This window comes from Macaca mulatta, chromosome X, assembly GCF_049350105.2.
Source record: "Macaca mulatta isolate MMU2019108-1 chromosome X, T2T-MMU8v2.0, whole genome shotgun sequence".
NCBI lineage: Eukaryota > Metazoa > Chordata > Mammalia > Primates > Cercopithecidae > Macaca > Macaca mulatta.
Window position 1 is genome coordinate 18,064,098 of NC_133426.1, and position 24,508 is coordinate 18,088,605.

General features: G+C 39.2%; 1 protein-coding gene across 3 annotated transcripts in view; it reads right to left on the reverse strand.

The window, feature by feature from the left end:
- Positions 1 to 24,508, reverse strand: part of SCML2 (Scm polycomb group protein like 2) — a 117,444-nt gene that overhangs the window by 84,730 nt on the left and 8,206 nt on the right. For all 3 annotated transcript variants that reach the window (XM_077987449.1, XM_015126944.3, NM_001261359.1), the window contains 5 exon segments: positions 17,514 to 17,559; positions 14,014 to 14,082; positions 8,087 to 8,157; positions 7,034 to 7,268; positions 3,200 to 3,288 (listed from right to left, as the gene is read on the reverse strand). In XM_077987449.1, the coding sequence (XP_077843575.1) occupies positions 3,200 to 3,288; positions 7,034 to 7,268; positions 8,087 to 8,157; positions 14,014 to 14,082; positions 17,514 to 17,535 (486 nt within the window). In that variant the 5' untranslated portion in view covers positions 17,536 to 17,559.

Genomic DNA, 24,508 nt, shown 5'->3' on the forward strand with positions numbered 1-24,508 from the left:
CCCTATTGTGAACTGCATGTGCGAAGAATCTACATTGTGCACTCCTTAGGAGAATCTAATGATAAATGTAATGTGTTCAAATCATCCTGAAACCACCCACCCCTCCATCCATGAAAAATTGTCTTCCACGAAACTGACCCCTGATGACAAAAAGGTTGGGGACACCTGCCTTAGAATACCCTTTGGGAATGCAATTTAACAGTATATATCAACATTTAAAATATACATTCCCTTGTTTTTTCTTTACAATTTTTCAAATTTTTTTTTTAGGCAGGGTCTCCCTGTGTTGCCCAGGCTGGTTTTTAACTCCTGGGCTCAAACGATCCTCCTGCCTTGGCCTCCCAAAGCCCAACCAAAACATACATCCCTTTGAACAAGCAGTTCTAGTTCCAGGAATGCAACTGTTCACACTTATACACAAAACTCTTTATAAGAATGCTCACTGTAGAGCTGATCTAAACAAGAATGTGGAGATGACCTAATCATCCGTCCTTACAGTTAAGTCAATTCTAGGGTTAAATGAATTCTGATGATCCATACTACAGAAGAGTACAATACAAGCTAAAATATATATGAAATGAAATAGAACGATTTCCAAAACACACATATGTTAGGAGAAAAAGTAAACCACAGAATAATATGTACAATATATTCCAATTGATGTTTAAGAAAATAAAAGCCCATATTTGTTTATAAATGTAAAGAAAAAGGTCTGGGAGAACAAATAAAACTTCAATTTGGAGGGAAGAGGGGAATGAAGGAATGGTTGGGACAAAGGGAGATGCATTTTTCACTCCAGCTAAGAGTATAGCTTGATTCCCATCCCCTGCCCCCCACCACATGAATTATTTTTATAATTAAAAAAATTTAAAACATAATGTGTACAACAAGTGTGGCACACGACCAGCTGATCAAGCAATCTGACTAGTAAAACAGATCCAATGGCTTTTCTAAAGTCACAACCCAAGCTAATAGGTGTTCAATAAATAAAGACTTCTGCTAAATATTTTTTAATTAGCTATTCTCACACACGGCTTACCACGGGCCAAAGGGCCTGTGCTGCCTGTGTCCCTTGCAGGTAGGGCAAGTCCACTTTCTGCATTCATCTTCCTCAAAGATGTACCCACAGAATTTTTCTTTGCAATGAAGGAGGCATAGTAATTGATGTTTCACATCCTTATGCCTTCAATCTTCTTCAAAAGCTTTTTAAAACTACAATCAATTCTTATCATTCCAAGTATAGTTGTAATAAAAGTTAAGAGATTGAAAAACAATCAGAAGAAAAGGTGAGAAAGAAATATTTTGACTCATAATTTAAAACGTGGCTTTTATTGTTTCTTAACATACTTTTCAACATTTTCTCAAGAATATAAACTATTCTGGAAATTTTTCCTCTTTTTTTACATAGCAAGTATTTCCTCATGACAAATTCTTTCCAATGACTGCTTTTAACATTGTTTACTTCTGAAACCAAATCTCTCCAACTAACTTTCAAGTTATTTTTTTGGCCCATCATCTTTTTCTCCAGTATCAAAGGGACTAACACAGTAAAGTGAGGGGAAGATTCACTTCTGAATGCAAATAAAAAATAGCAATGAATATTTGCTTCCGGTAGAGCACTCTTTTTATATCTACAGTCAAGAAAGAGGCTACTAATGAAATTGGACTAGTGGGTTATTATAATTGAGACTTTTTTATGACTTGATGTTATAGACTGAATTGTGTCACTCCCAAAATTCATATGTTGAAGCACTAACCCCCAGTACCTCAGAATGTGATGGTATCTGGACATAGTGTCTTCAAAGAGGTAATTAAGTTAAAATAAGGTTATCAGGGTAGGCCCTAATCCAATATGACTGACATCCTTATAAGAGGAACAAATTGGACACAGATAAACCCATCACATGAAAACACAGGGAAAAGGCAGCCATCTACAAGCCAAGGGGAGAGGCCTCAAAAGAAACCAAACCTGGCTGGGGGCAGTGGCTCATGCCTGCAATTCCAGCACTTTGAGAAGCTGAGGCTGGCAGATCACCTGAGCCCAGGAGTTCAAGACCAGCCAGGACAACACGGTGAGACCCCGTCTCTACTAAAAACACAAAAATTAGCCCGGTGTGGTGGCACGTGCCTGTAATCCCAGCTACTCAGGAGGCTGAGGCATGAGAATTGCTTGAACCCGAGAAGCCGAGATCATACCATTGCACTCCAGCCTGAGTGACAGAGCAAAACTCAGTCTCAAAAAAAAAAGAAAAAGGAGTTCAAGACCAGCCTGGCCAATATGGTGAAACCCCACCTCTACTAAAAATACAAAAAAATTATCTGGACATGGTGGTGCACACCTGTAGTCCCAGCTACTCAGGAGGCTAAGGTAGAATTGCTTGAACCTGGGAGGCGGAGGTTGCAGTGAGCCAAGATTGCGCCACTGTACTCCAGTCTAGGTGACAGGTGAGACTGTCTCAAAAAAAAAAAAAAAAAAAAAAAAACCAAACCTGCTGACACCTTGATCTCAGACTTCTAGCCTCCACAACTGTGCAAAAATACAATTCTGTTATTTAATCTATTATTACAAATTTAATTCTATCATCTCAAAATTCATATGTTGAAGCACCAACCCCCAACATAAATGTATTTGGAAACAGGGCCTTTAAGGAAGTAATAAAGGTTAAGTGAGGTCATAAGGGTCGGCCTCTAATCCAATAGGACTGGTGTCCCTATAAGAAGAGGAAGACACACTAGGGATGTGCATGGATAGAGAAAAGACCATGTGAAGACACAGCAAGAAAGCATCCATCTGCAAGCCAAGAAGAGAGATCTCACCAGAAACCAATGGGATACCATCCTCATCTTCACCACTCCCCCACAAAAAAGATTCCCAACATTTTAAAAGATGAATAATATTCAATGTTAGTGAAGGTGTGGAGATACAAACATGTCTGTATGCTAATGGTGGAGCACTGCACATTATCTGAGGGTACCTTGATCTTGGACATACAGCCTCTAGAATGGAGAAAATAAATTTCTGTTGTTTAAGCCACCCAGTCTGTGGTACTTTGTTATGGCAACCCCAGCAAACTAATACACTTGCCAATCCAGTAATTTTAAAAGTATGTTTGCTTTTCCATGTCACAGAAGATTACGCATTTAAGCATTCCCACTAAAACAATAAAAACATGGCAGCTTTTTATAACATCTTTCTTACCTTCTTAAATAATGTGGCAGATGCCATTTCAGACCCGTTTAGTGTCTTTAAGAGGAACATCGGCCAGGATGATGTATTCATCTGGTACCCTGTTTTATAAAATAAATTAGGTATCATGAAAAAGCCTCCCTGTGATACTATTAACAAGTTGGTATAAAAAATAGGTTTCATTCCCATTATTCTCAAGAGAATGACTTTCTTATCTAAGAACTCTGAACATGGGCAAGAGGAGCAGATGTACCCTCCTCTCACTGCTAGTGTCCCCACTGTACTGTCTGGCAACAATGCTACAGTGGGCGTAGAAACTCTCATTTTAAGAGAAGCCACTAGCTAGGATTCACCAACAAACATGTATATAATACCAGGGGTGATCTAAGCTGGAGCCTAGGAGAGCTTCCATTCCACCACCAACAATCACACAAGCAAGGGTAAAGGCTGTAAAAGACTCCTAGCCCCCTTTTCCTCAGGGCCCCTGGCTTCTTTCATTTCAGAAAGACAGTTTTCTGTCAAACTCAGCACATATACACACACAACAATACATTTCATTGCATGTAATTTTACCTCAAAAGAAAAAAACCTATAGATATTTACTCATTAATGATATATATGCTAAAGTATTTAGGGGACGTGCACTGATGTCAACAACTCACTCTGAAATGTATTGACAAATAAGAAGGATTGATGAATAAACAGAAGCGCAGATAGATGGATATGTGATAAAGTAAGCATAATAAAATGATAATGGTAGAATCTAGAAAGTGGACATGGGGGTACTCGCTGTAAAATTCTTTCACGTTTTCTGCATGTTTGAAATTTTCCATAAAATGTGTTAGAAAAAAAGACAGCTCTCACTTTAGCAATCTTAATACATACTAAAAATGATCTTCTTTTAGAATTTGTATCAGATGCTATCAAAATAGACTCAACAAGTATCTTTTCTAGAGATCTCACTAACTAATGGTATCACAGCATCTGGCAAATGCAGCAGGGAGCAGGGGTCTGCTAGTTTTACTGCTTTCTGGGGGCAATCTGTTTCATGCAACACCTGCTTGCCTCAATGCCAGAATTAGAAAGAATTTGGATGCGCCCCTGATACGTGCATACATTAAGACAGAGAGACACATGAATCACTGGCAATGGGTGCAGGTTTTGTCCTATTCTCCATCAACAGAACAAAACATACAAAAAAGGTAAGATGGAAAGTCATCCTCTAATAACCCTGTACCAAAATCCCCTTAATCTGACTAGAGACACAATTGTTGCTAGAAAAAAAAACAGGGGTGGGGGGTGATTTTTCACATACTCCCTTACAATAAATCAACATTATTATTGTCCATTCTATGGAGAGTACTGCATAAGAATCATTCTCTGGTCCTTAAACCTTTCTCTCAATCCCCGTATTATCCTATTCCATCATGTGCCCAGATTTTCCTGAATGTAACATTTTACTTAATTCTATAATTGCTTAAAGTCAAACATAGATTAAAAGACCAAAATTGGGTTAAGGTACATATAAAAAGTTTAAAAAGAGATAAAACTAATTTATAAGGTTAGGAAGTCTAGATGGCAGTACCTTTAGGAAAGGAGAGATTATGACTAGTTATCAGCAGGAGTGGGTCTTCTGGGGGGCTGATAATGTTCTGTTTTTGATTTGGATGATGGCTTTACAGATGTGTTCATTTATAAATGAGCTATATACTTATGACCTGTACACCTTTCAGTTTGTGTGTTAAAACTTTTTAAAATCTTTTAATAATAGCCTTTAAAGTTTAAATCAATAAATCTTTTTCAAAGGAAAACTAAATAAGTTGTATTAAAATGAAAGTTGGCCAGGCACGGTAGCTCACACTTGTAATCCCAGCACTTTGGGAGGCAGAGGCAGGTGGATCATGAGGTCAGGAGTTCGAGACCATCCTGGCTAACATGGTGAAACCCTGTCTCTACTAAAAATACAAAAATCAGCCAGGTGCAGTGGCAGGCGTCTGTAGTCCCAGCTACTCTGGAAGCTGAGGCAGGAGAATGGCGTGAACCTGGGAGGCGGAGCTTGTAGTGAGCCGAGATGGCGCCACTGCACTCTAATCTGGGCAACAGAGCGAAACTCTGTCTCAAAATAAATAAATATAAACAAACAAACAAATAAATAAGTAAATAAAATGGAAGTTAAACTACTCAAAAGTGCCTAAAAAGCAAACTGGCACCAATTGTGCATTTTTAGGTATATTGCCAAAACAGATACTAATCGGCACATATTTCTATACATTTCATATTTTTAAATAAAACAAAAGTCTAAGAATTTTATTTAAAAGAATGACCATAAATCAAGTTATGTATCTGAAATGCTAACAATTACAATAGCAGCATCTCCTTAAACAAACTGCAAAAACATTCCACATTGCAAAAAGAGAAATAAAATCCAAATAGGGAAGCACTAAGCCCAGGTTTGTACTTATCTTTCACACAGATTGTGTAATTTGAGAAATATTACAAACAACAAATAAACAACAAAAGACGTGAGTGAAAGAAGGCAAAAGGTAACAAACAAACATGACCCAAGCCATCTTCTTGGAATAACATATCTCCAACTAGTTTTTTAAAATATTTTAGCCTGGAGCAGTGGCTCACTCCTGTAATCCCAGCACTTTGGGAGGCAGAGGTGGGCGGATCACCTGAGGTCAGGAGTTTGAGACTAGCCTGGTCAACATGGTGAAACCTCGTCTCTACTTAAAAATACGAAAATTAGCCAGGTGTGGTGGTGGGCGCCTGTAATCCCAACTACTCGGGAGGCTGAGGCAGGAGAATGGCTTGAAACCAGGAGGCAGAGGTTGCAGTGAGCCGAGATGACACCACTGCACTCCAACCTGGGCAACAAGAGCGAGAACCATCTCAAAAAAATATATTTTTTAAACCAAATGAGTTATAACGAACAAACAGAACAAGGACAGCATAAAGATATATTACTAAAGAGTGGCTATTGTTAATATCTTAAATTTGTGATTCTCAAGGAATTTTTCACTAATAGGAAAACAAAAAAAAATCCATTCTTTTATTGTGCTTTGCAACAAGGAATTTTCATTTTCAGCACTGTAAAGAACCAAATAAAAACAAATACCCACCATTCACTCAAAGTATAGAACAGCAACTAAATAAACTAAATAATTTCTTTCCTACAGAGTATCATGGTATGCTTAAATTTTAAAAAGAAAAATGTTGCCCCAAATTAGTCACACTCTTTTTACCTTTCAAAAATTTGGCCAACATTAAAGTACATATTTTGTACCTTAAAATCTTGGCTAAAATATCCATTTTCTCCTTTTCAAAGACCTAAAGGTACTAATTCCTGCCCCTCTCACTCTTGATTTCTTCCCACTGTAGGTGAAATGAAATTCTTGAGTTTGAAACTGGAAACTGAATGTGGAATCATACCCTTCCCCTAGACTTATCCCTATACCAAAATTGCTGAATGGCTCAGTGGACAACATTGAGAGAGCATGTGCCTTGTATCAAATGCTACAAAGTTCTTCTCCAGAAGGAGTTCTGAATCTGCATATGTAATCTAGTAGAGTTGGTTCTGACATTTCAAGTCTGAAGACCTAGCATGAGTCTTGCCCTGGAGTGGGGAACCTTCCATACACATATGCCAGATATGTACTTAAGCAAAACTCCACAACAGATGGTGCTGATTTCCTCTCTCATCATACATTCTCCACAGTAACCATCTGACCATTTATTTACAAGAATGCCCGAGAAAATAAATTTTAAAAGGCCGCTTAAAGCCACTTCTATTGAACATCACATTAGAAAGAATACGCTATTTTTAAAACTGTTTCTTCTTACCTAGTGGAGGTTGAAGTAAGTCTCCTTCCTTTTCACATGTCCCAACAGGTTGTATGTCTGGGGAATCGACAAGCCTCCAAAAATCATTTCTATTATCACTACCATCCAGTCGTAACCGTAACCTGGCCCCAGTAATTCCAATAACCGTAGCAATACACACTGAAGTGGCATTGCGAGGATCACGGGCTTCCAATTTCATACCAACTTTGAAATCATTCACAGGTGGAATCTGAGACTATACATATAAATAAAATTTGGTTAAAATGCATCAACTATAAGATGAGACACATGGATAGCTATGTCACCAGAATACCTGAGGAACATTTTAAATAACAGTCACGGCGGATGATAAGTGAGGTCAGAGCTGTAAGAGTCAAGCAAAAGATCTTCAAATTCTCTCCTTGGCTTGACATGCAGCATAAAAACACTACCCACTGCTGTTCTCACTCATCTGCCCACTTCCAGGCAACACAAATACAACCTCTAAAATATACCCTGAGTGGCTTTCTAAAGTAAGAATCTGATTAGGCCATTCCCCTTGAAATTAGCCAACCAGCAGCTCACCACTGCCTATAATAAAGTCCAACTCCTCAGCACAGTTTAAATGCCCCCACAACTTTAACCTCATTTCCACATTATCGCCTCTATCCACTTTGTGCTCCAGTCACCCCAAGCCATCCCTTAATACTCAGATGCTTTCATGCCCATGTGCCTTGGCTTTAGATGTTCTCTCTGCCTGGAATATCCTTCCTCCCATTCCAACCATCTCAAATAGCATCTCTCCTGTGAGCCCTTCCAGTGTGGAGTTATCACACTTCTCATAATTATTTATTTACATGTCTGCTTTTCCTGCCAGATGGGCAATCATAAAGCTTAGTATACCTGACATAGAGTAAGTTCTTAATTCATGAATGCAAAGAGACCATCTGGCTCTTAAGTGGCATTACCACAATCCCACTATCTCCTCACACTACCAGAATCTAACAATCACACAGACATCCTCCAACAAGTTAATAGTTTACATTAACCAACAGCTACAGAATCTTGGCATACCTGACGGAAGCACTCTGAAGGAGCACTTATAGACCCAGTCTCTTTCAAATACTCCTCCCAGTGGAAATCATCTGGAAAAAACACATGTACAAAATAGTTTCTTAAAGCATATACAATGTAACTTTTAGTATATACAACTTTCAGGATTAAAATGGGTTTTAGTTCCATGCCTCTTTAAAAAAAAAAAAAACAAACTTCCAAAAGAGTAGATTCAAACATCCTGATCTACATTTCATGACCAGCATAAAAATAAAAGATCAGATGATATCCTCATAATAATGGCTCAGCTATAAATTATAACCTAGATACTCTCATTGTAATGTGGACTACAGCACAGTGATTCTAAAAATGTGGATGTTACAAATAACTAAATAAATTGTTACAGAGTAATAGCAAAGTCTACCCATCTGTCTCTAATATAAATTTATTCGATAAATATGTTTTCACCACTTTATTCCATTAATGTGAAGGCACTTCTTTGTTATTCATGGGGAGCTAAAGGTGTTTAGCGTGTGGTCAAACAGAATTTTACCCCTGAAATGCTTTATGGAAAGAAAAAAATCCAGTAACCAGAGTAGTTTCTCAATGGACTATTAGATCTCCATTCAGAGTGTCAAGAAGATGGTGGCAGAACAAAGCAATAAACCAGTCATCAGTACAGTCACTAATATGGATTATTTTAATGACCTACATTTTCTACAGACTCTTGCTGTCCTTCCTTAGTCTTCATGACATATTATAATGTTAGAAGAGAAGATCAGAAAGCAGAGCACATTGTCTGGCTTGAACATATCATTTCACTGTGCCAGCCAGACTGTCAAGACACTGAGAAAAAGACTTGATAGTAGTAGTGAACGAACTAGTAATTCACATGATGTTTAATTCTCATCATTCATGAGGCTTTTCTATACTCTTGTTAAATTTCCTCACTATAAAAATATTGGGTTTGACAGTTCTCTTTCTTGGAAGAATCTATGTTTACCAGCTTCTTACACTTCCTTCAAAAGATATACTTAGATGACTCCCCCCTTGCAAAAAACAGAAAAAACCTACAGAGTGCTGATAATGTTTAACCACCAGCTTTCTGGAAAATACAACAAAAAACCTGACTGATAGCATTTGCAGATTTCTGTGATGTAAATATGACCACCATGGTTGACTGTAAGGTGCCAAGGTAAAACCACCAACCACCAAATTGGGAAAAGATGTACACAATTGGCTCTCCCAAGCCGGTGTGAACCAGCTCCAGTGTGCCACCATTACATATGTGTGTATGCATTTCCATATGTATGTATACATACTATATGTGGTATTAAGCATGTCACACATAACATTTTGCACCTTGTTTTTGTTTAATAGATCTAAGAGACTCTTTCATTTAAAAGAAAATACTGGGTTTGATTCCACTTCCAGATGATGTGAAGCAAGCACCACCAGCATTGAAAATCATGCATCAGAGAAGAGTGTTAAGAATGTGTGCTTTGGCCGGGCGCGGTGGCTCAAGCCTGTAATCCCAGCACTTTGGGAGGCCGAGACGGGCGGATCACGAGGTCAGGAGATCGAGACCATCCTGGCTAACACCGTGAAACCCCGTCTCTACTAAAAAATACAAAAAACTAGCCGGGCGAGGTGGCGGGCGCCTGTAGTCCCAGCTACTCGGGAGGCTGAGGCAGGAGAATGGCGTAAACCTGGGAGGCGGAGCTTGCAGTGAGCTGAGATCCGGCCACTGCACTCCAGCCCGGGCGACAGAGCGAGACTCCGTCTCAAAAAAAAAAAAAAAAAAAAGAGAAAAAAAAAAAAAGAATGTGTGCTTTAGGGCCGGGTGTGGTGGCTCACGCCTGTAATCCCAGCACTTTGGGAGGCTAAGGCGAGTGGATCACCTGAGGTCAGGAGTTCGAGACCATCCTGGCCAACATGGTGAAATCCCATCTCTACTAAAAACACAAAAATTAGCTGGGTATGGTGGTGGGCACCTGTAATCCCAACTACTTGGGAGGCTGAGGCAGGAGAATTGCTTGAACTCGGGAGGTGGAGGTTGCAGTGAGCCGAGATCGCACCATTGCCTGGTGGCAGAGTGAGACTGCATCTCAAAACAAAAAAAAGAATGTGGGCTTTAGAGTCAGATCTGCCTGCTTCCAGTATGGCTTTACCTCTTACTAGCTATGTGACCCTAAGCAAGTCATTCACTTTCTTAGCCTTAGTTCCTTCATTTATAAAATGGGAAAAGTAATGTACATGGTACTAGATATGTTGAGAGCTAAATAAAGTAGCATATATGTAAGTCACTCAATAAACGGCACATTATAAAACTAGAAGTCATAGTTGTGCTTAAATTTATTAATACTGAATAACTTTGTCAAAAGTGAAAACTGAAATCCATGGCTTCAAAACTAAACAGAGCAGATGTTTCAGTGATTGACCCCTAGCACTACAGATTCTAAGTGAAGCTCTACTACCATATGATCTTGGAGAGCATTTAAAAAGAACAAAATGGGCTGGGCACAGGGGCTCACTCCTGTAATCTCAGCATTTGGGAGGCCGAGGTGGGCGGATCACCTGAGGTCAGGAGTTTGAGATCAGCCTGGCCAACATGGCGAAACCCGGTTTCTACTAAGAAAAAATAAAATAAAATAAAATTTGCTGGGCGTCGTGGCGGGTGCCTCCCAGCTACTACTTGGGAGGCTGAGGCAAGAGAATCGCTTGAACCCGGAAGGTGGAGGCAAAGGTTGCAGTGAGCCAAGATCGCGCCACTGCACTCCAGCCTGGGCAACAGAGGGAGACTCCGTCTAAAAAAAAAAAACATTTAGTTGGGATGGATGGATGTCATTACAAAGCTGACATCCCTGGAGGAAAAGAGTGTAACTCAGTGTAAAACAAGCAGGAAATGAATACCCAAAGAACTAACACTCTTCCATAAACCAACGACATTTGTAAAATTTTTCAATAATATTAGAAAATACTTAATTCATCTCCATAACACAAATTTTAAAAATATTCTATTACCATTTGTGTCTGAATGGGCTACAATTTGAGCTAGCAAATCCTTTATACTAGTGCTCTACAATATAATTTTCTATCAGATTACTGGTTAATGACCATATCCAGCATTTGCCATTTGGAGCCTCAGGTTTTGTTGTTGTTGTTGTTGTTGTTGTTTTTCCCTTTTTTCCATAAGGCAAAATTCTTAATCATCTTGATAAAACTGTTCATCTTGGCTGCCCACATGCTCAGACTCTACCAATAACATAGGGGAAACACACAAAGATCCAGGCTTTACTAATTTAGACTTGACACATCTACATCAATACCACCACTGGAATTCCCAACCGGAAGTCAAAACAGTCAGAAAGTCTTAGTTAAGCCTGAGGTCCCAGTCTGCCTCTGCATCATATCTCCATTGACAGATTGGGGATGGGGGCAGTATTCTATCCCAGAAGAGAGGCCTGGGAACTGATACGATACATATATAACCTTGTGATCTGATTGTTATTCACATATGCCCATGGTCTCTCTTCTTCTTTTACTTGCACTCTATTCTAGTCCACACATTAGCTCCAACATCTTTTTGCACTGAATATAACCCATGTGAGCTCCCCTGGTCTTCCCTAGAGTAAATCAGAATCATGTCTTCCACCAGTGCTATCCTTGGGATCACAAGCTATGTGAAGATGGGCAAAATACCTAGAGATAGAAGTTTCTCAGCTGAATGATCAGCATCCACTAATTCACAGCATTTATCACAACTATAATTAGGCATCTGTTGATTTCTATCTTTCCCACTAAGCTCAAAGAGGGTAAGAGGCTGGGTGCAGTGGCTCACACCTGTAATACCAGCACTTTGGAAGGCTGAGGTGGGCAGATCGCTTGAGCCTAGGAATTCAATACCAGCCTGGGAAACACAGGGAGACCCTGTCTCTACAAAAAATTGTTAAAAATTGCCAGGCATGGTGGTGCACGCCTGTGGTCCCAGATACTCAGGAGGCTGAAGTGAGAGGATCACTTGAGCCCAGAAGGTCAAAGCTGCAATATGCCATGATCATGCCACTGCACTCCGGCCTAGGTGACAGAGTAAGACCTTGTCTCAATCAGTCAGTCAATAAAAGAGGGCAGGAATCATGTCTGTATTGTTCATAACCGGATTCCCATAGCAGGTCATCAGCATGTGCCAGGGACTGTCCTAGGTACTGCAGATGCATCAGTTAATAAAACAGATTAAAACCCTGGCTCTCTTGGAGCTTATCTTCTGGTAGTCACTCACTGATTTCTAAAATAGGATGTTAGGGCCCAGGCCTGAGAAGTATCTGCAGATGGCTATCAACTTAAGTAATCTATTTTTTTAACTAAATGTCTACAATGGGAAAATCTATAGAGGCAGAAAGTAGACCAGTGTTTGCCTAGAGCTGGGGGAGAGAGGAGGCACTAGGGGGAAATGGGAAGTACTGTTAATGGGTACAGGATTTCTTTTTAGGGGGATAAAAATGCTCTAAAATTGACTGTGGTGGTGGTTGCACAACTCTGTGAACATACTGAAAACCACTGAATTGTGCACTCTAAATAGGTGAATTATATGATATGTGAATTTTATCTCAGTAAAGCTGTTATATTTTTAAAAACACATGGAGAGGAGTTTGTAGGGATAAAGAACAGTCTAATTCAATGGCCTCCATTTCAAAGCTCAGAGGATTTGGGGGTTACAGGGAAGAGTTGAAGAACAAATAAGGCCACGGGAAAGAAAGTTAAGGGAGCACTGAGGGACCAGCTATAGTGAGAGACAACAACTCCACGGGGATTACCTCTACAGGCAATCTTCACATAGGAACAGAAAGTCATAGGGTGAACTGCTCTGCACTGGGGCTGGCAGGGCAAATACAACAGAAACACAAGGGGCAAGAAATCTCTGGAAATGTCTGGTAAAACAACAGTTTGCTATGTTATTTTTTAATGCATTTTGTGTACATATGACTTATTTTCTCATTTAAGAGCAAGCCAATGCATCAGATTCTATTACATCTCCTGAGTGTCTCTGATGCAATATTATACACGTGCTGTTCATAATAAGGAACATGAATTAATAAATTAACATTTACTGAACACTTACTATATGCCTAAGCATTATATTAGGTGCTTTAAATTCATTTCCTCTATTTATTTCCAGTAGTACCATGAGATAAGTACTATCATTATCCCTGTGTTATAAAGAAGAAAAAAGAACCGGGCGCAGTGGCTCACGCCTGTAATCCCAGCATTTTAGGAGATTGAGGCGAGTGGATCACCTGAGGTCGGAGGTTTGAAACCAGCATAGCCAGCACAGTGAAACCCCATCTCTATTAAAAATACAAAACCTAGCCAGGCATGGTGGTGCACGCCTGTAGTCCCAGCTACCTGGGAGGATGAGGCATAATCACTTAAACCCAGAAGGTGGAGGTTGCAGTGAGCCAAGATCACACCACCGCAGTCCAGCCTGGGTGACACAGTAAGACTCTGTCTCAAAGAAAGAAGAAGAAAAAGAGTCTAAGAGCTGCTGAGTAATGTGCCCAAGGTCACCATGGCCAGAAAAAAAAAAAAGCTTTCACATTGACTATAACATTAGAAGGGTTTTTGCTAATAACCAAATTATTTTAAATTGGTAATATATACATGGCAATTAATAACTAGATACCTATAATTTAGGAAAATTTGCACTGAAATATACAAAGTTACCTTTTTACTTAATCCATGTCAACTTAATCTCTAAGTAAAACCAAAGTACAATTTTCAAAATAAAATACAATTTTTGACCTTTCTTATTAGATTTTATATTTACAGAAGTTTACGGTATACAGACTATACAATAAGAAACCAAAACAATAAGAAAATTTGCACTTAAAGTTAATTTTAACACTAGTGAGGAAGAAAACTATGCTGTATTAAATTACTTTAAAACCTACCTCTTTGTACAGAAGACGTACTTGACTGAGGAGTTTTCTCTTGATTCTCCTTCTTGACATCCATGGAATCTAATAAAAAAGAAAATAGCAATAGTGGGAGGCCACAGCAACAGCTTGAAAGAGCACTCAGAAAAATATAAATTAAAAAATGTTAAATAGCCAATTTTAGTTTTTTAATACCCTCATTTTCCACGTAGGACTTACCATTTTCTATTATACTATGCATTTTATAATTTGTTCATTTATTTTATTGTCTCACTCTACTCAAATGAAATCTCCAAAAGGGTGGAGATTTATTTATTTTATTGTCTATCTCATTCACTGTGGTATCCTCAAGTGCCTAAAACAGGACCTGGCATCGCAACACTCTCAAGCATTTGTTAAATCAATGCATCAGGCCGGGCACGGTGGCTCATGCCTGTAATTCCAGCACTTGAGGAGGCCAAAGCAAGCAGATCACATGAGGTCACGAGTTTGAGACCAGCCAAGCCAACATGCGAAACCCTGTCTCTACTAAAAACACAAAAAATTAGCCAGGCATGGTGGCAGGCGCCTGTAATCCCAGCTACTCAGGCAGCTGAGACAAGAGAATCACTTGAACCCGGGAGGCAGAGGTTGCAGTGAGCCAAGATAGCGCCATTGCACTCCAGCCTGGGTGACGGAGTGAGACTCCGTCACAAAAAAAAAAAAAAAAAAAAATTCAGTGCATCAATAAATCAAAATGAGCTGATTGATCTTTACAATGTTTAAATTAACATGTCCTAGAAACAAAATGGATGGTTTTGAGAGTTCAAAACATAACAGAGAAGCTACAATACAGTGTAATTCAATGGACTGCGCAGAGATTTTCTTGGTGCTAAGCTAAAGAGCTCAAATAACACCGGACCTTGTAACCTCACCAAATCTAAGATGTACCATTTCATCCACATGTATTATATATAGTATGTATCTCTAAAAGGATTCATTTTTTAAAATTTAAGCATAATACTTTTATTACATCTAAAAAATTAACCATAATTCCTTAAAATCATCAAATAACCAGTGTTCATATTTCCCCAATTGTCTTAACTATTTTCAGTGTGTGTGCTTGATTCAGAACCCAAGTAAGTCTACACACATAGCAATGGTTGATATGTCTCTTAGGCCTCTATTGATCTACAGGCGTTTTCCTCCTTTCTTCTCATTTTTATTCTTTCCCTTTACAATTTTTTTGCTGACAATACCAGTCGGTTGGTCCTTTCAAGTTTTCGCATCTGGATTTTGCTGACTACCTCCCCACAGAGTTGGGTTCCTCTGGTTCTTGTATTTTCTTTAAATTGGCATTCATATTTCAATCCAGAAGAGTTTGGTCAGATTTAAGGTTGGCTTTTTGGTGGGACAGGAGAGGATAAGATGACTTCATAGGTGGTGGTGTGTATTTCTCACAGGAGGCTCCTAATATCTAGTTATCTCTCTTTTCGTGATGTGAACAGTCGTGGATGACTATTGCCTAGATCCATTCGTTTATGAATGGTTGCAAAATGAAGGTATTCTAATTCTATCATTCTTTATTAGCCAGAAAACTTCTATAGAGAGAAGCTTCCATGCTTCAACCATTCAGTTACCTTAAGGCACGGATCACATAGAGAAATCACAATCAACACTTTATTATTTTCCTGTATTTTCTAGTTTTCAAAGTGATAAGCTAGATCTCTAGTATTCTCCACAGATGACCAGTAAGCTTTATTTGTTTTGCTTTTTATTATCATTATGAACTCATGGATTTAAACTTGTGTTTTCATCTGTTGCTGTTTTACCCTTATTGATGTTCTAATTGCCAAGTGAAAAACTTCTTAAAGAAGGATCTAAGAATGATGCCATTCAACGTAACAGATCTACTTACTAGTTATGACTGAGTGACTCTTCAAGATATGTGAACACTTGAGAGGGACATATAAGCTGCTTTCTGTTTAAATGATTTCAACTGAGTGGTTGAAGAAAGGTAGTTCCTCTATATAGAAATTTTCTGGCTAATGAAGAATGATAGAATACCTTCATTTTATAACTACTAATAAATGAATGGATCTAGGCAATAGCCATCCATGACTTTTTGTGATGTGAAAAGAGCCATCCATGACTTTTTGTGATGTGACGAGATAACTAGGCTGGATGCGATGGCTCACATCTGTAATCCCACCATTCTGGCAGGCCAAGGAGGGAGGATCGCTTGAGGCCAGGAGTTTGAGGCCAACCTGAGCAACACAGCAAGATCCAGTCTCCACAAAAAAAAAAATTTTTTTTAATTAGCCAGGTGTGGTGGCACACATCTGCAGCCTCACCTGCTTGGGAGGCCAAGGCAGGAGGATCACTTGAGCCCAGGAGTTTGGGGTTACAGTAAGCTGTGATTACGCCACTGCACTTCAGTCTGATAATTTCATCTCTGTAAAAAAAATATGTTTTAAAAAAAGGTCAGGCACGGTGGTTCACGCCTATAATCCCAGCACTTTGAGAGGCCAAGGCGGGAAGATCACTTGAGGTCAGGAGTTCGAGAGCACCCTGGCCAACATGGTGAAACCCTGTCTCTACTGAAAATACAAAAAATTAGCCAGGCATGGTAGCTCACATCTGTGGCCCAGCCTCTCAGGAGGCTAAGGCAAGAGGATCACTTAAGCCCAGGAGGCAGAGATTGCAATAAGCCATGATCATGCCACTGCCCTCTAGCCTGGGCAACAGAGCAAAACCCATCTCAAAAAATAAAATAAAAATAAAAATTGTAAAAAAGACAGAGAGAGATAACTACATATTAGGAGTCTACTGTGAGAAATACACAACACCGCTTATGAAGTCATCTTATCCTCTCCTCCTCCACCAAAAAGCCAAACTTGAATCTGCACAAGAAAAGTACAAATTTATATTTACTAAATAGTTCTACAGAAAGATTTTTCTAATAGAAAACAAAGTAAAACTGTAAAGGCATGCTTAGCTTCTAGAGAAGCTAAGAATCTAGTTAAGAGACTACACTAAACTGATACACTTAAAATTAGAGAACAGCATTTAGTACTCAGCATTCAGCCAGAGGAAGTCATGAGAGATACAGCACTTAAAGGAGAAACAGGATGTAGGAAGGCCAATGTGTAAAGAATGTATTATGGGAAGGAAGATACAACACAAAGTTGACTGCAAATGAGTGTGGCATATTCATGGAATAGTGAACAGACTTCTCATAGAGCAAAACAGGATAAAACATTTTTTAATCACTCTTTGGATTCTAATCCTGGCTTTGTCACAAACTGTTGTATGACCTTAACCTCCCTAAGTTTTAGTTTTCTCATTTATATAACTAGCAAGGAAAGACAGTGACCTTTAATAGCTATTCAGTTCTAAAATTCAAATTCTAAGCACCTAGCATCTCCTATAAATTTATTTTTTAAAGGCTTTATTTCAAAAGTTCAGTATACCAGAAGATATTCATTCCAAATGAGTAACTAAAAACATTATTACCTTTAGCAAGTAAATCTTACCTTCATTCACTGTTTGTCCCATGGTATCCGTATTTGGTGTTGTTTCCTACAGGGAGAAAAACCAATTAATGCCTCCTTTTAGCATAATACATTTCTGAAGGGTAAAGAGCATTAGAAGTCAGTTATAAGGCCAGATCAATTTAATCTGTTTCCCTTGAAGAAAAATGGTAAGATTTGTATATGCCTAGTTGCCTGGGAATGGAGGAAGAAGGAATTGAGGGATGACTGCTAATGGGCATGAGTATGGGTATGAAGTTTCCTTTGTGGGGTAATGAAAGTGTCCTAGAATTAGATAGTGGTGAAGGTTGTACACCTTGTTGTGAAAATACTAGAAATCATTGAATTATATACCTTAAAAGGGTGAGTTTTATGGCATGTAAATTATGACTCAATTTTTAAGATTAATTGAGTAAAAAAGAACAGTTGATAGGTTAGCAAAGTTAGGATTCAAACTGCGGCCTATCCCAGGAAGCCCACTTCTGCTACATCATGTTGCCAAGAGGTACAAGAATTATGACTATGTTGGGAAAACCTGTAAGAACTGCAAGAGTCAAGTCTAACAAGAATTATTTGTTAGAAGCCTTGTGTATTTTGAGCTATAATTCATTAATTCAAAGTTTTCCTGCATGTCCTCAATATGTCAGGCATTCTGCAGCAAAGATAAATAACAGACTGTCCTTGGCCTTCAAGATCTCAGTCTAGTCAGAAATAAGCATATGAACAAAACACAACGTAAGTGCTATTTAAAAAATGTACATGGATAAACCTAATATAGCAAAAGGCTATCTATCCTGTCATTACTCCATGTGCCTATAATAAGAACATGATGATGTGTATAACTGAAGGTAATCTGGCACTTAAAGGAAACCTATGAAGAATACATTCATAGGCTGGGTGCAGTAGCTCATGCCTGTAATCCTAGCACTTTGGGAGGCCAAGGCAGGTGGATTTCTTGAGCCCAGCAGTTTAAGATTAGCCTGGGCAAAATGGCAAAACCCTGTCTCCACAAAAAGTAAAAAAACAAATTAGCTGAGCATGGTGGCACATGCCTGTAGTCCCAGCTACTTGGGAGGCTGAGGTGGGAGGATCACCTGAGCCTGGGGAGGTCAAGGCTGCAGTGAGGCAAGATTGCACCACTGCACCCCAGCCTGGGCATAAGAGTGAGACCCTGTCTCAAAAAAAAAAAAAAAAAAAAGAATATTGACGGCCAGGTGCAGTGGCTCACGCCTGTAATCCCAGCACTTTGGGAGGCTGAGGGGGGCAGATCATGAGGTCAGGAGATCGAGATCATCCTGGCTAACACGGTGAAACCCCGTCTCTACTAAAAATACAAAAAACTAGCCGGGCGTGGTGGCGGGCACCTGTGGTTCCAGCTACTCGGGAGGCTGAGGCAGGAGAATGGCGTGAACCTGGGAGGCAGAGTTGCAGTGAGCCGAGATCGCACCACTGCGCTCCAGCCTGGGCAACAGAGCGAGACTCCGTCTCAAAAAGGAAAAAAGAATATTGACTAATTTAATAGAAACTATCTTTGACTATAACTTGAGAAAAAATAAAAGGTTCTATTGTCCCTCTTAAAATGCATTACACTGTAACTCACCTGTCTTTCAGTCACAAGGATAGACGTTATAGATGTTAAAGAAAGGAAGATTACTATAATCTATTGGTAAAGGATGGATAGTATCAACGGATTCTTAGTTGAATCCTCAGAGTGTCTCAAATAGAAATATATGTGGCAATAGAGGCAGACAGCACAGCTTTTTCTGGGAAAAATTAGAAGCCTGACATTCTTTTAGAAATGAAGACACATCTCATTTCCACCGTGGTAGTCTGCAAGGAAAACTGCAAAAAAGCTTATCTTTGCTTTCAATATACTTTGAACCTGCTTCGGCATTATAAGAAAGGTTCCAAAAAGACCCTCAAATAACTTTCCTCGATACATGGGGGAAAAATTTTTGGTTTTAAAAAAAGTTAAAAGCTTCAGGCTTTTGTTTTTGTTTTTGGCAACATAAAGAGTAGAGGTTGCTTCACTTAATGCATATTAGGAGCAATTCCACTGTGTGAAAAAACATTCAAATATAAGCAAGCCTTAAAAAAAAAAAAAAAGGTTAGGTTAATAGTACTTCATAGTGTCTGACATTGAAATTTCATTTACCAAAAGACTACAGTTGGGCTGGGCACAGTGACTCATGCCTGTGATCCCAGCACTTTGGGAGGCCAAGGCGGGCAGATCACTTGAGGTCAGGAGTTCAAGGCCAGCCTGGCCAACATGGTGAAAACCCATCTCTACTAAAAATACAAAAATTAGCCAGGCATGGTGGCAAGCATCTGTAAGCCCAGCTACTCAGGAGACTGAGGCAGGAGAACTGCTTGAACCCAGAAGGTGGAGGCTGTAGTGAGCCGAGATCATGCCACTGCGCTCCAGCCTGGGCAAGACTCCATCTCAAAAAAAAAAAAAAAAAAAAAAAAAAGACTACGGTTATACTTAATCTAGCAGTTTTATCTAGAAGCTCTGAACAAGTATGGACAATCTGCAATCTTTTACACAACCATTTGTTTTGCAGATTGTATCTTGTTACAGAACTAAGAGCTGATAAAAGATCAACAAATGCTTTGAAAACTCTTGTTTTAAACCATTTTCTCAACACAATTAAACAATGTAAACAGTGATTAATAGTGGAATTATTAAGCCTAAAACCCCCATTACTCTTATCTGATTCTGGAGAAAATTCTACAGTCTGTTGAGAAAAACAGTTTTAAAGTACTATTTAGCAAATTAATGGGTCTATAATTCTAAGGTTACAGGGCCTTTCCATTATTTGTTTATTTTCTGGAGTTTTTTGTTTGGAGAGTTTTTTTCTTTTTCTTTTCTTTTCCCTTTATTTTTTATTTTTTTCTTTGGTGTACCCCACCTCCTTTTTTTTTTAATTTTGTTTTGTTTTTAAGATAAAGTAAGCTACACCTTGAGTCTCTAATTAAAGATCACTGCCTGGAGAGCAGTGATCTTCAGTAAGGGTAAACATTTTGGCAAGGACAGGAACTAAACAAATCTGACAGCAAGAAATCTCCCAGTTTCTAGGTTCAGTTCAGTTTCACTAGGGGAAAAAAAAGAGAGAGAAAGATTTCCCACGGCCTGTTTCAACTTTAGGCCATTGGTCAGATGTTATAAAATGAATGCAACTGTAGAATTTCAACCTGACAGAACATAAGAATTAACAAAATACGGCCAGGCGCAGTGGTTCACGCCTGTAATCAGGCATTTTGGGAGGCCAACGCAGGTGGATCACAAGGTCAGGAGATCGAGACCACAGTGAAACCCCGTCTCTACTAAAAATACAAAAAATTAGCCGGGCGCAGTGGCGGGCGCCTGTAGTCCCAGCTACTCAGGAGGCTGAGGCAGGAGAATGGCGGGAACCCGGGAGGCGGAGCTTGCAGTGAGCCGAGATCGCGCCACTGCACTCCAGCCTGGGCAACAGCGTGAGACTCCGTCTCAAAAAAAAAAAACAAAAAAACAAAAATTAGCCAGGTGTGGTGGCGGGCACCTGTAATCCCAGCTATTCCAGAGGTTGAGGCAGGGAGAATTGCTTGAACCCGGGAGGCGGAGGTTGCAGTGAGCAGAGATTGCGCCACTGCACTCCAGCCTGGGTGAAAAGAGCGAGACTTTGTCTCAAAAAAAAAAAAGAAAGAAAGAAAAAGAAAAGGAAAAAAAAAAAACCTGGGCCAGATCATGATCACACCTGTAATCCCAGCACTATGGGAGGCTGAGGCGAGAGGATTGCTTGAGCTCAGGAGTTCGAGACTAGCCTGAGCAACACAGTGAAACCCTGCCTCTTTTTAAAAACAAGAAAAAAAATAAAAGTAAAATTAAAAAAATAAAAATACAAAACCAAACTCTCATTCCCTGTGACTCGTGGGAAACTTAAAAAATAAAAAACTTTTTAAAAGACCAAGTGCAGTGGCTCACGCCTGTAATCCCAGCACTTTGGGAGGCCAAGGCAGGAGGATCGCTTGAGCCCAGAAGTTCAAGACCAGCCCGGGCAACATGGTGAGACCCTGTCTCTAAAAATAATAATAATAAAACAATAAATACATAAATAACCAAATTCTTGCCATCAAAATGAGCTCCTCTTTTTAAAAGCATTACAAACCCTCAATCTTTCTGAATCAGAAGTCATCTCTGACTCCTCTCCTCTTGTGTCTTAGCAGTTACCAAGTAATTTTGATTCCTCAAGGTCAGGAAGCTGGTAGTGAAAGAAAAATGATTCAAACCTAAGTTTGTCAAATGCCAAAAGACAAGGCTCCAATACACTATACATGCTTTGAAAGGGAGAAATAAGGAGTGATATGGTTTGGTGTCCCTACCCAAATCTCATATTGAATTGTAGCTCCCATAATTCCCTCATGTTGTGGGAGCGAACCGGTGGGAGATAAATGAATCATGAAGGTGGTTTCTCCCACACTGTTCTCATGGTAGTGAATAAGTCTCAGGAGATCTGATGGTTTTATAAAGAGAAATGCCTTTCACCTGGCTCTCAGTCTCTCGTCTGCTGCCCTGTAAGACATGCCTTTCACCATGATTGTGAGGCCTCCCCAGCCAGGTGGAACTGTAAGTCCATTAAACCTCTTTTTTCTTATAAACTGCCCAGTTACAGGTATGTCTTTATCAGTAGTGTGAAAACACACTCATATAAGGAGATATTGTAATATGCCAGATACCCTAGAAAAAATGGATCCATGAGGGCAGGAGAAAACAGAAGTTATGTTCCCAGAGATCCAATGATAATGGTGTTGGCAGTGGTGATAATAATACTTAGATCTGTTACTTACTGAGCTCTTGCTATTAATGAATGCCTGGTACCCTACCCTAAGGCTTTTATATATATTTTTTCTTATTTAAAGCTTATTACAAGCCTACAGAGTAGATACTGTTATTAATGTCCATTAATGTTCATTTGAAAGTTAAGGATACTGAGGCTCAAACACCTGCCCAAGATCACCCAGCTAGATTTGAATCTAGGTTCATGAATACTTAACCATTGTGCTAAAATTGCCTTTGTTGTGTTTAACTGTGTAAGTGCCTTTTCTCCTCTGATAGACAATAAGCTACTGGGTGCAGTATCACATCTTGTTCTTCTTTATATCCTTCAGAATAATGAGCACAGTGTCTATCACATACTAGGGTCCCCAAAATGTTTGCTGAATGAGTAAACTCTGCTGTGCTATAGGCTGCTTGTATCTAAACTATATAGAACCAGAATATTGCAGGGGTTTTTTTTGGTTTTTTTTTTTTTGAGATGGAGTCTCGCTCTGTCGCCCAGGATGAAGTGCAGTGGAGTGATCATAGCTCACTGCAATCTCAACCTCCCCGGGCTCAGGTGATCCTCCCACCTCAGCCTCCCTAGTAGCTGGGACTACAGGCACACACCACCATACCTGGCTAATTTTTGTATTTTTTGTAGTGACAGGTTTTTCCCATGTTGCCCAGGCTGGTCTCAAACTCCTGGGCTCAATGAATCCTCTTGCCTCAGCCTCTCAAAGTGCTGGAATTAGAGGTGTGAGCCACCATGCATGGCCTAAAACAAATTTTTGACAAAATTTTTCTTTTTTTTTTTTATTTTGAGACAGGGTCTCACTCTGTTGCCCAGGCTGGAGTGCAGTGGCATAATCAGGGCTCACTGCAGCCTGACCTTCCGGGCTTAAGTGACTGTCCTGCCTCAGCACACCCCCCGCATCCCTCCTTGCCCCCCCCCCCACCCCCCGCACACACACACAAAGTAGCTGGGACTACAGGCATGTGCCAACAAGCTCGGCAGCTAATTTTTTTTTTTTTAATTTTAGTAGAGACGATGGCTCACTAAGTTGCCCATACTGGTATCAAACTCCTGAGCTCAAACGATCCTCCTGCCTCGGCCTCCCAAAGTGCTGGGATTACAGGCATGAGCCACGGCGCTCAACTGAGATTTTTCTTTTGGCTGTTATTGGTGTTCTCTGTTCCTTCCTGCAATATCAAATCAGCTGTCTTAATTTAGACACAAGTCTCAATGGGCCAAGGAGAAAATTCTGTGAGATCTGAGACAATCCCCCACCTCCAATATCTCTCTTTCCCAGAAGTTGATTGGTCTTTTTTTTTTATTCTGAATTTTATCTCTTTCTAGGATGTTTGTGGTCTCAAAAAGACAGGTTCCATATAAATAAGTTACTATTATAGAATTCAGTTTATAAATGCCAACTACATAACAGGTATAACTAAAACATGTGCTTTAAACCAATATTCACCAAAAAAAGACACAGTCCCTATTCACAAAATAATCTATTGAAAAAAATGTCTCATCATATCCCCTTGAGTTTATCAACAGTATAAGAAGTTTCAAGGATAAGAGAGATTCACAAATATGTTTGCTGGTGTTTTAAAGAAAATGTTGGAATAAGTGATGGAAGTTATTATACGTACACAATTTACCAGAGATTAATTAAATAGCACAGACAGAAAGGGTTCTTTTCCTTTCTAAATCTATCTTGTTATAAAGATACTACTTTTAGACTTGAACAAACAAAAATGCCCTCCTTTATTGTGAAGAGGAAGGTCTGAGTTAACTGCATAAAACAACATCTTTATGTTTTTAACTTGAAAATAGTTTATTATTTTGTTTCAAGAAGTACTTCACATTTACGCCTAAATGCAAAAAAAAAAATACTGATTTAATTAAAATACATTGTAGTTGTGTATTTTTCTTTGACCAAGAGAAGCTCTCTCTTTCAACTAAGATTTTGTTTCTGGTAATGGTGATTATCCTAACACAGGATAGAAAAAGTGTATATTCCATTGTATAGTCATATACAATTTTGTTTAATTGAACATGAGTCATCAATTTAAGATTCCACAAGTATCTACTCAATTCACTCAAGTAAACAATCAAATGTCACATTTTCTAACAGTTATAAAAGTAATCAGAAAAACACTAAACTCTAATATTGTAATTACATTTAAAACTAAAATT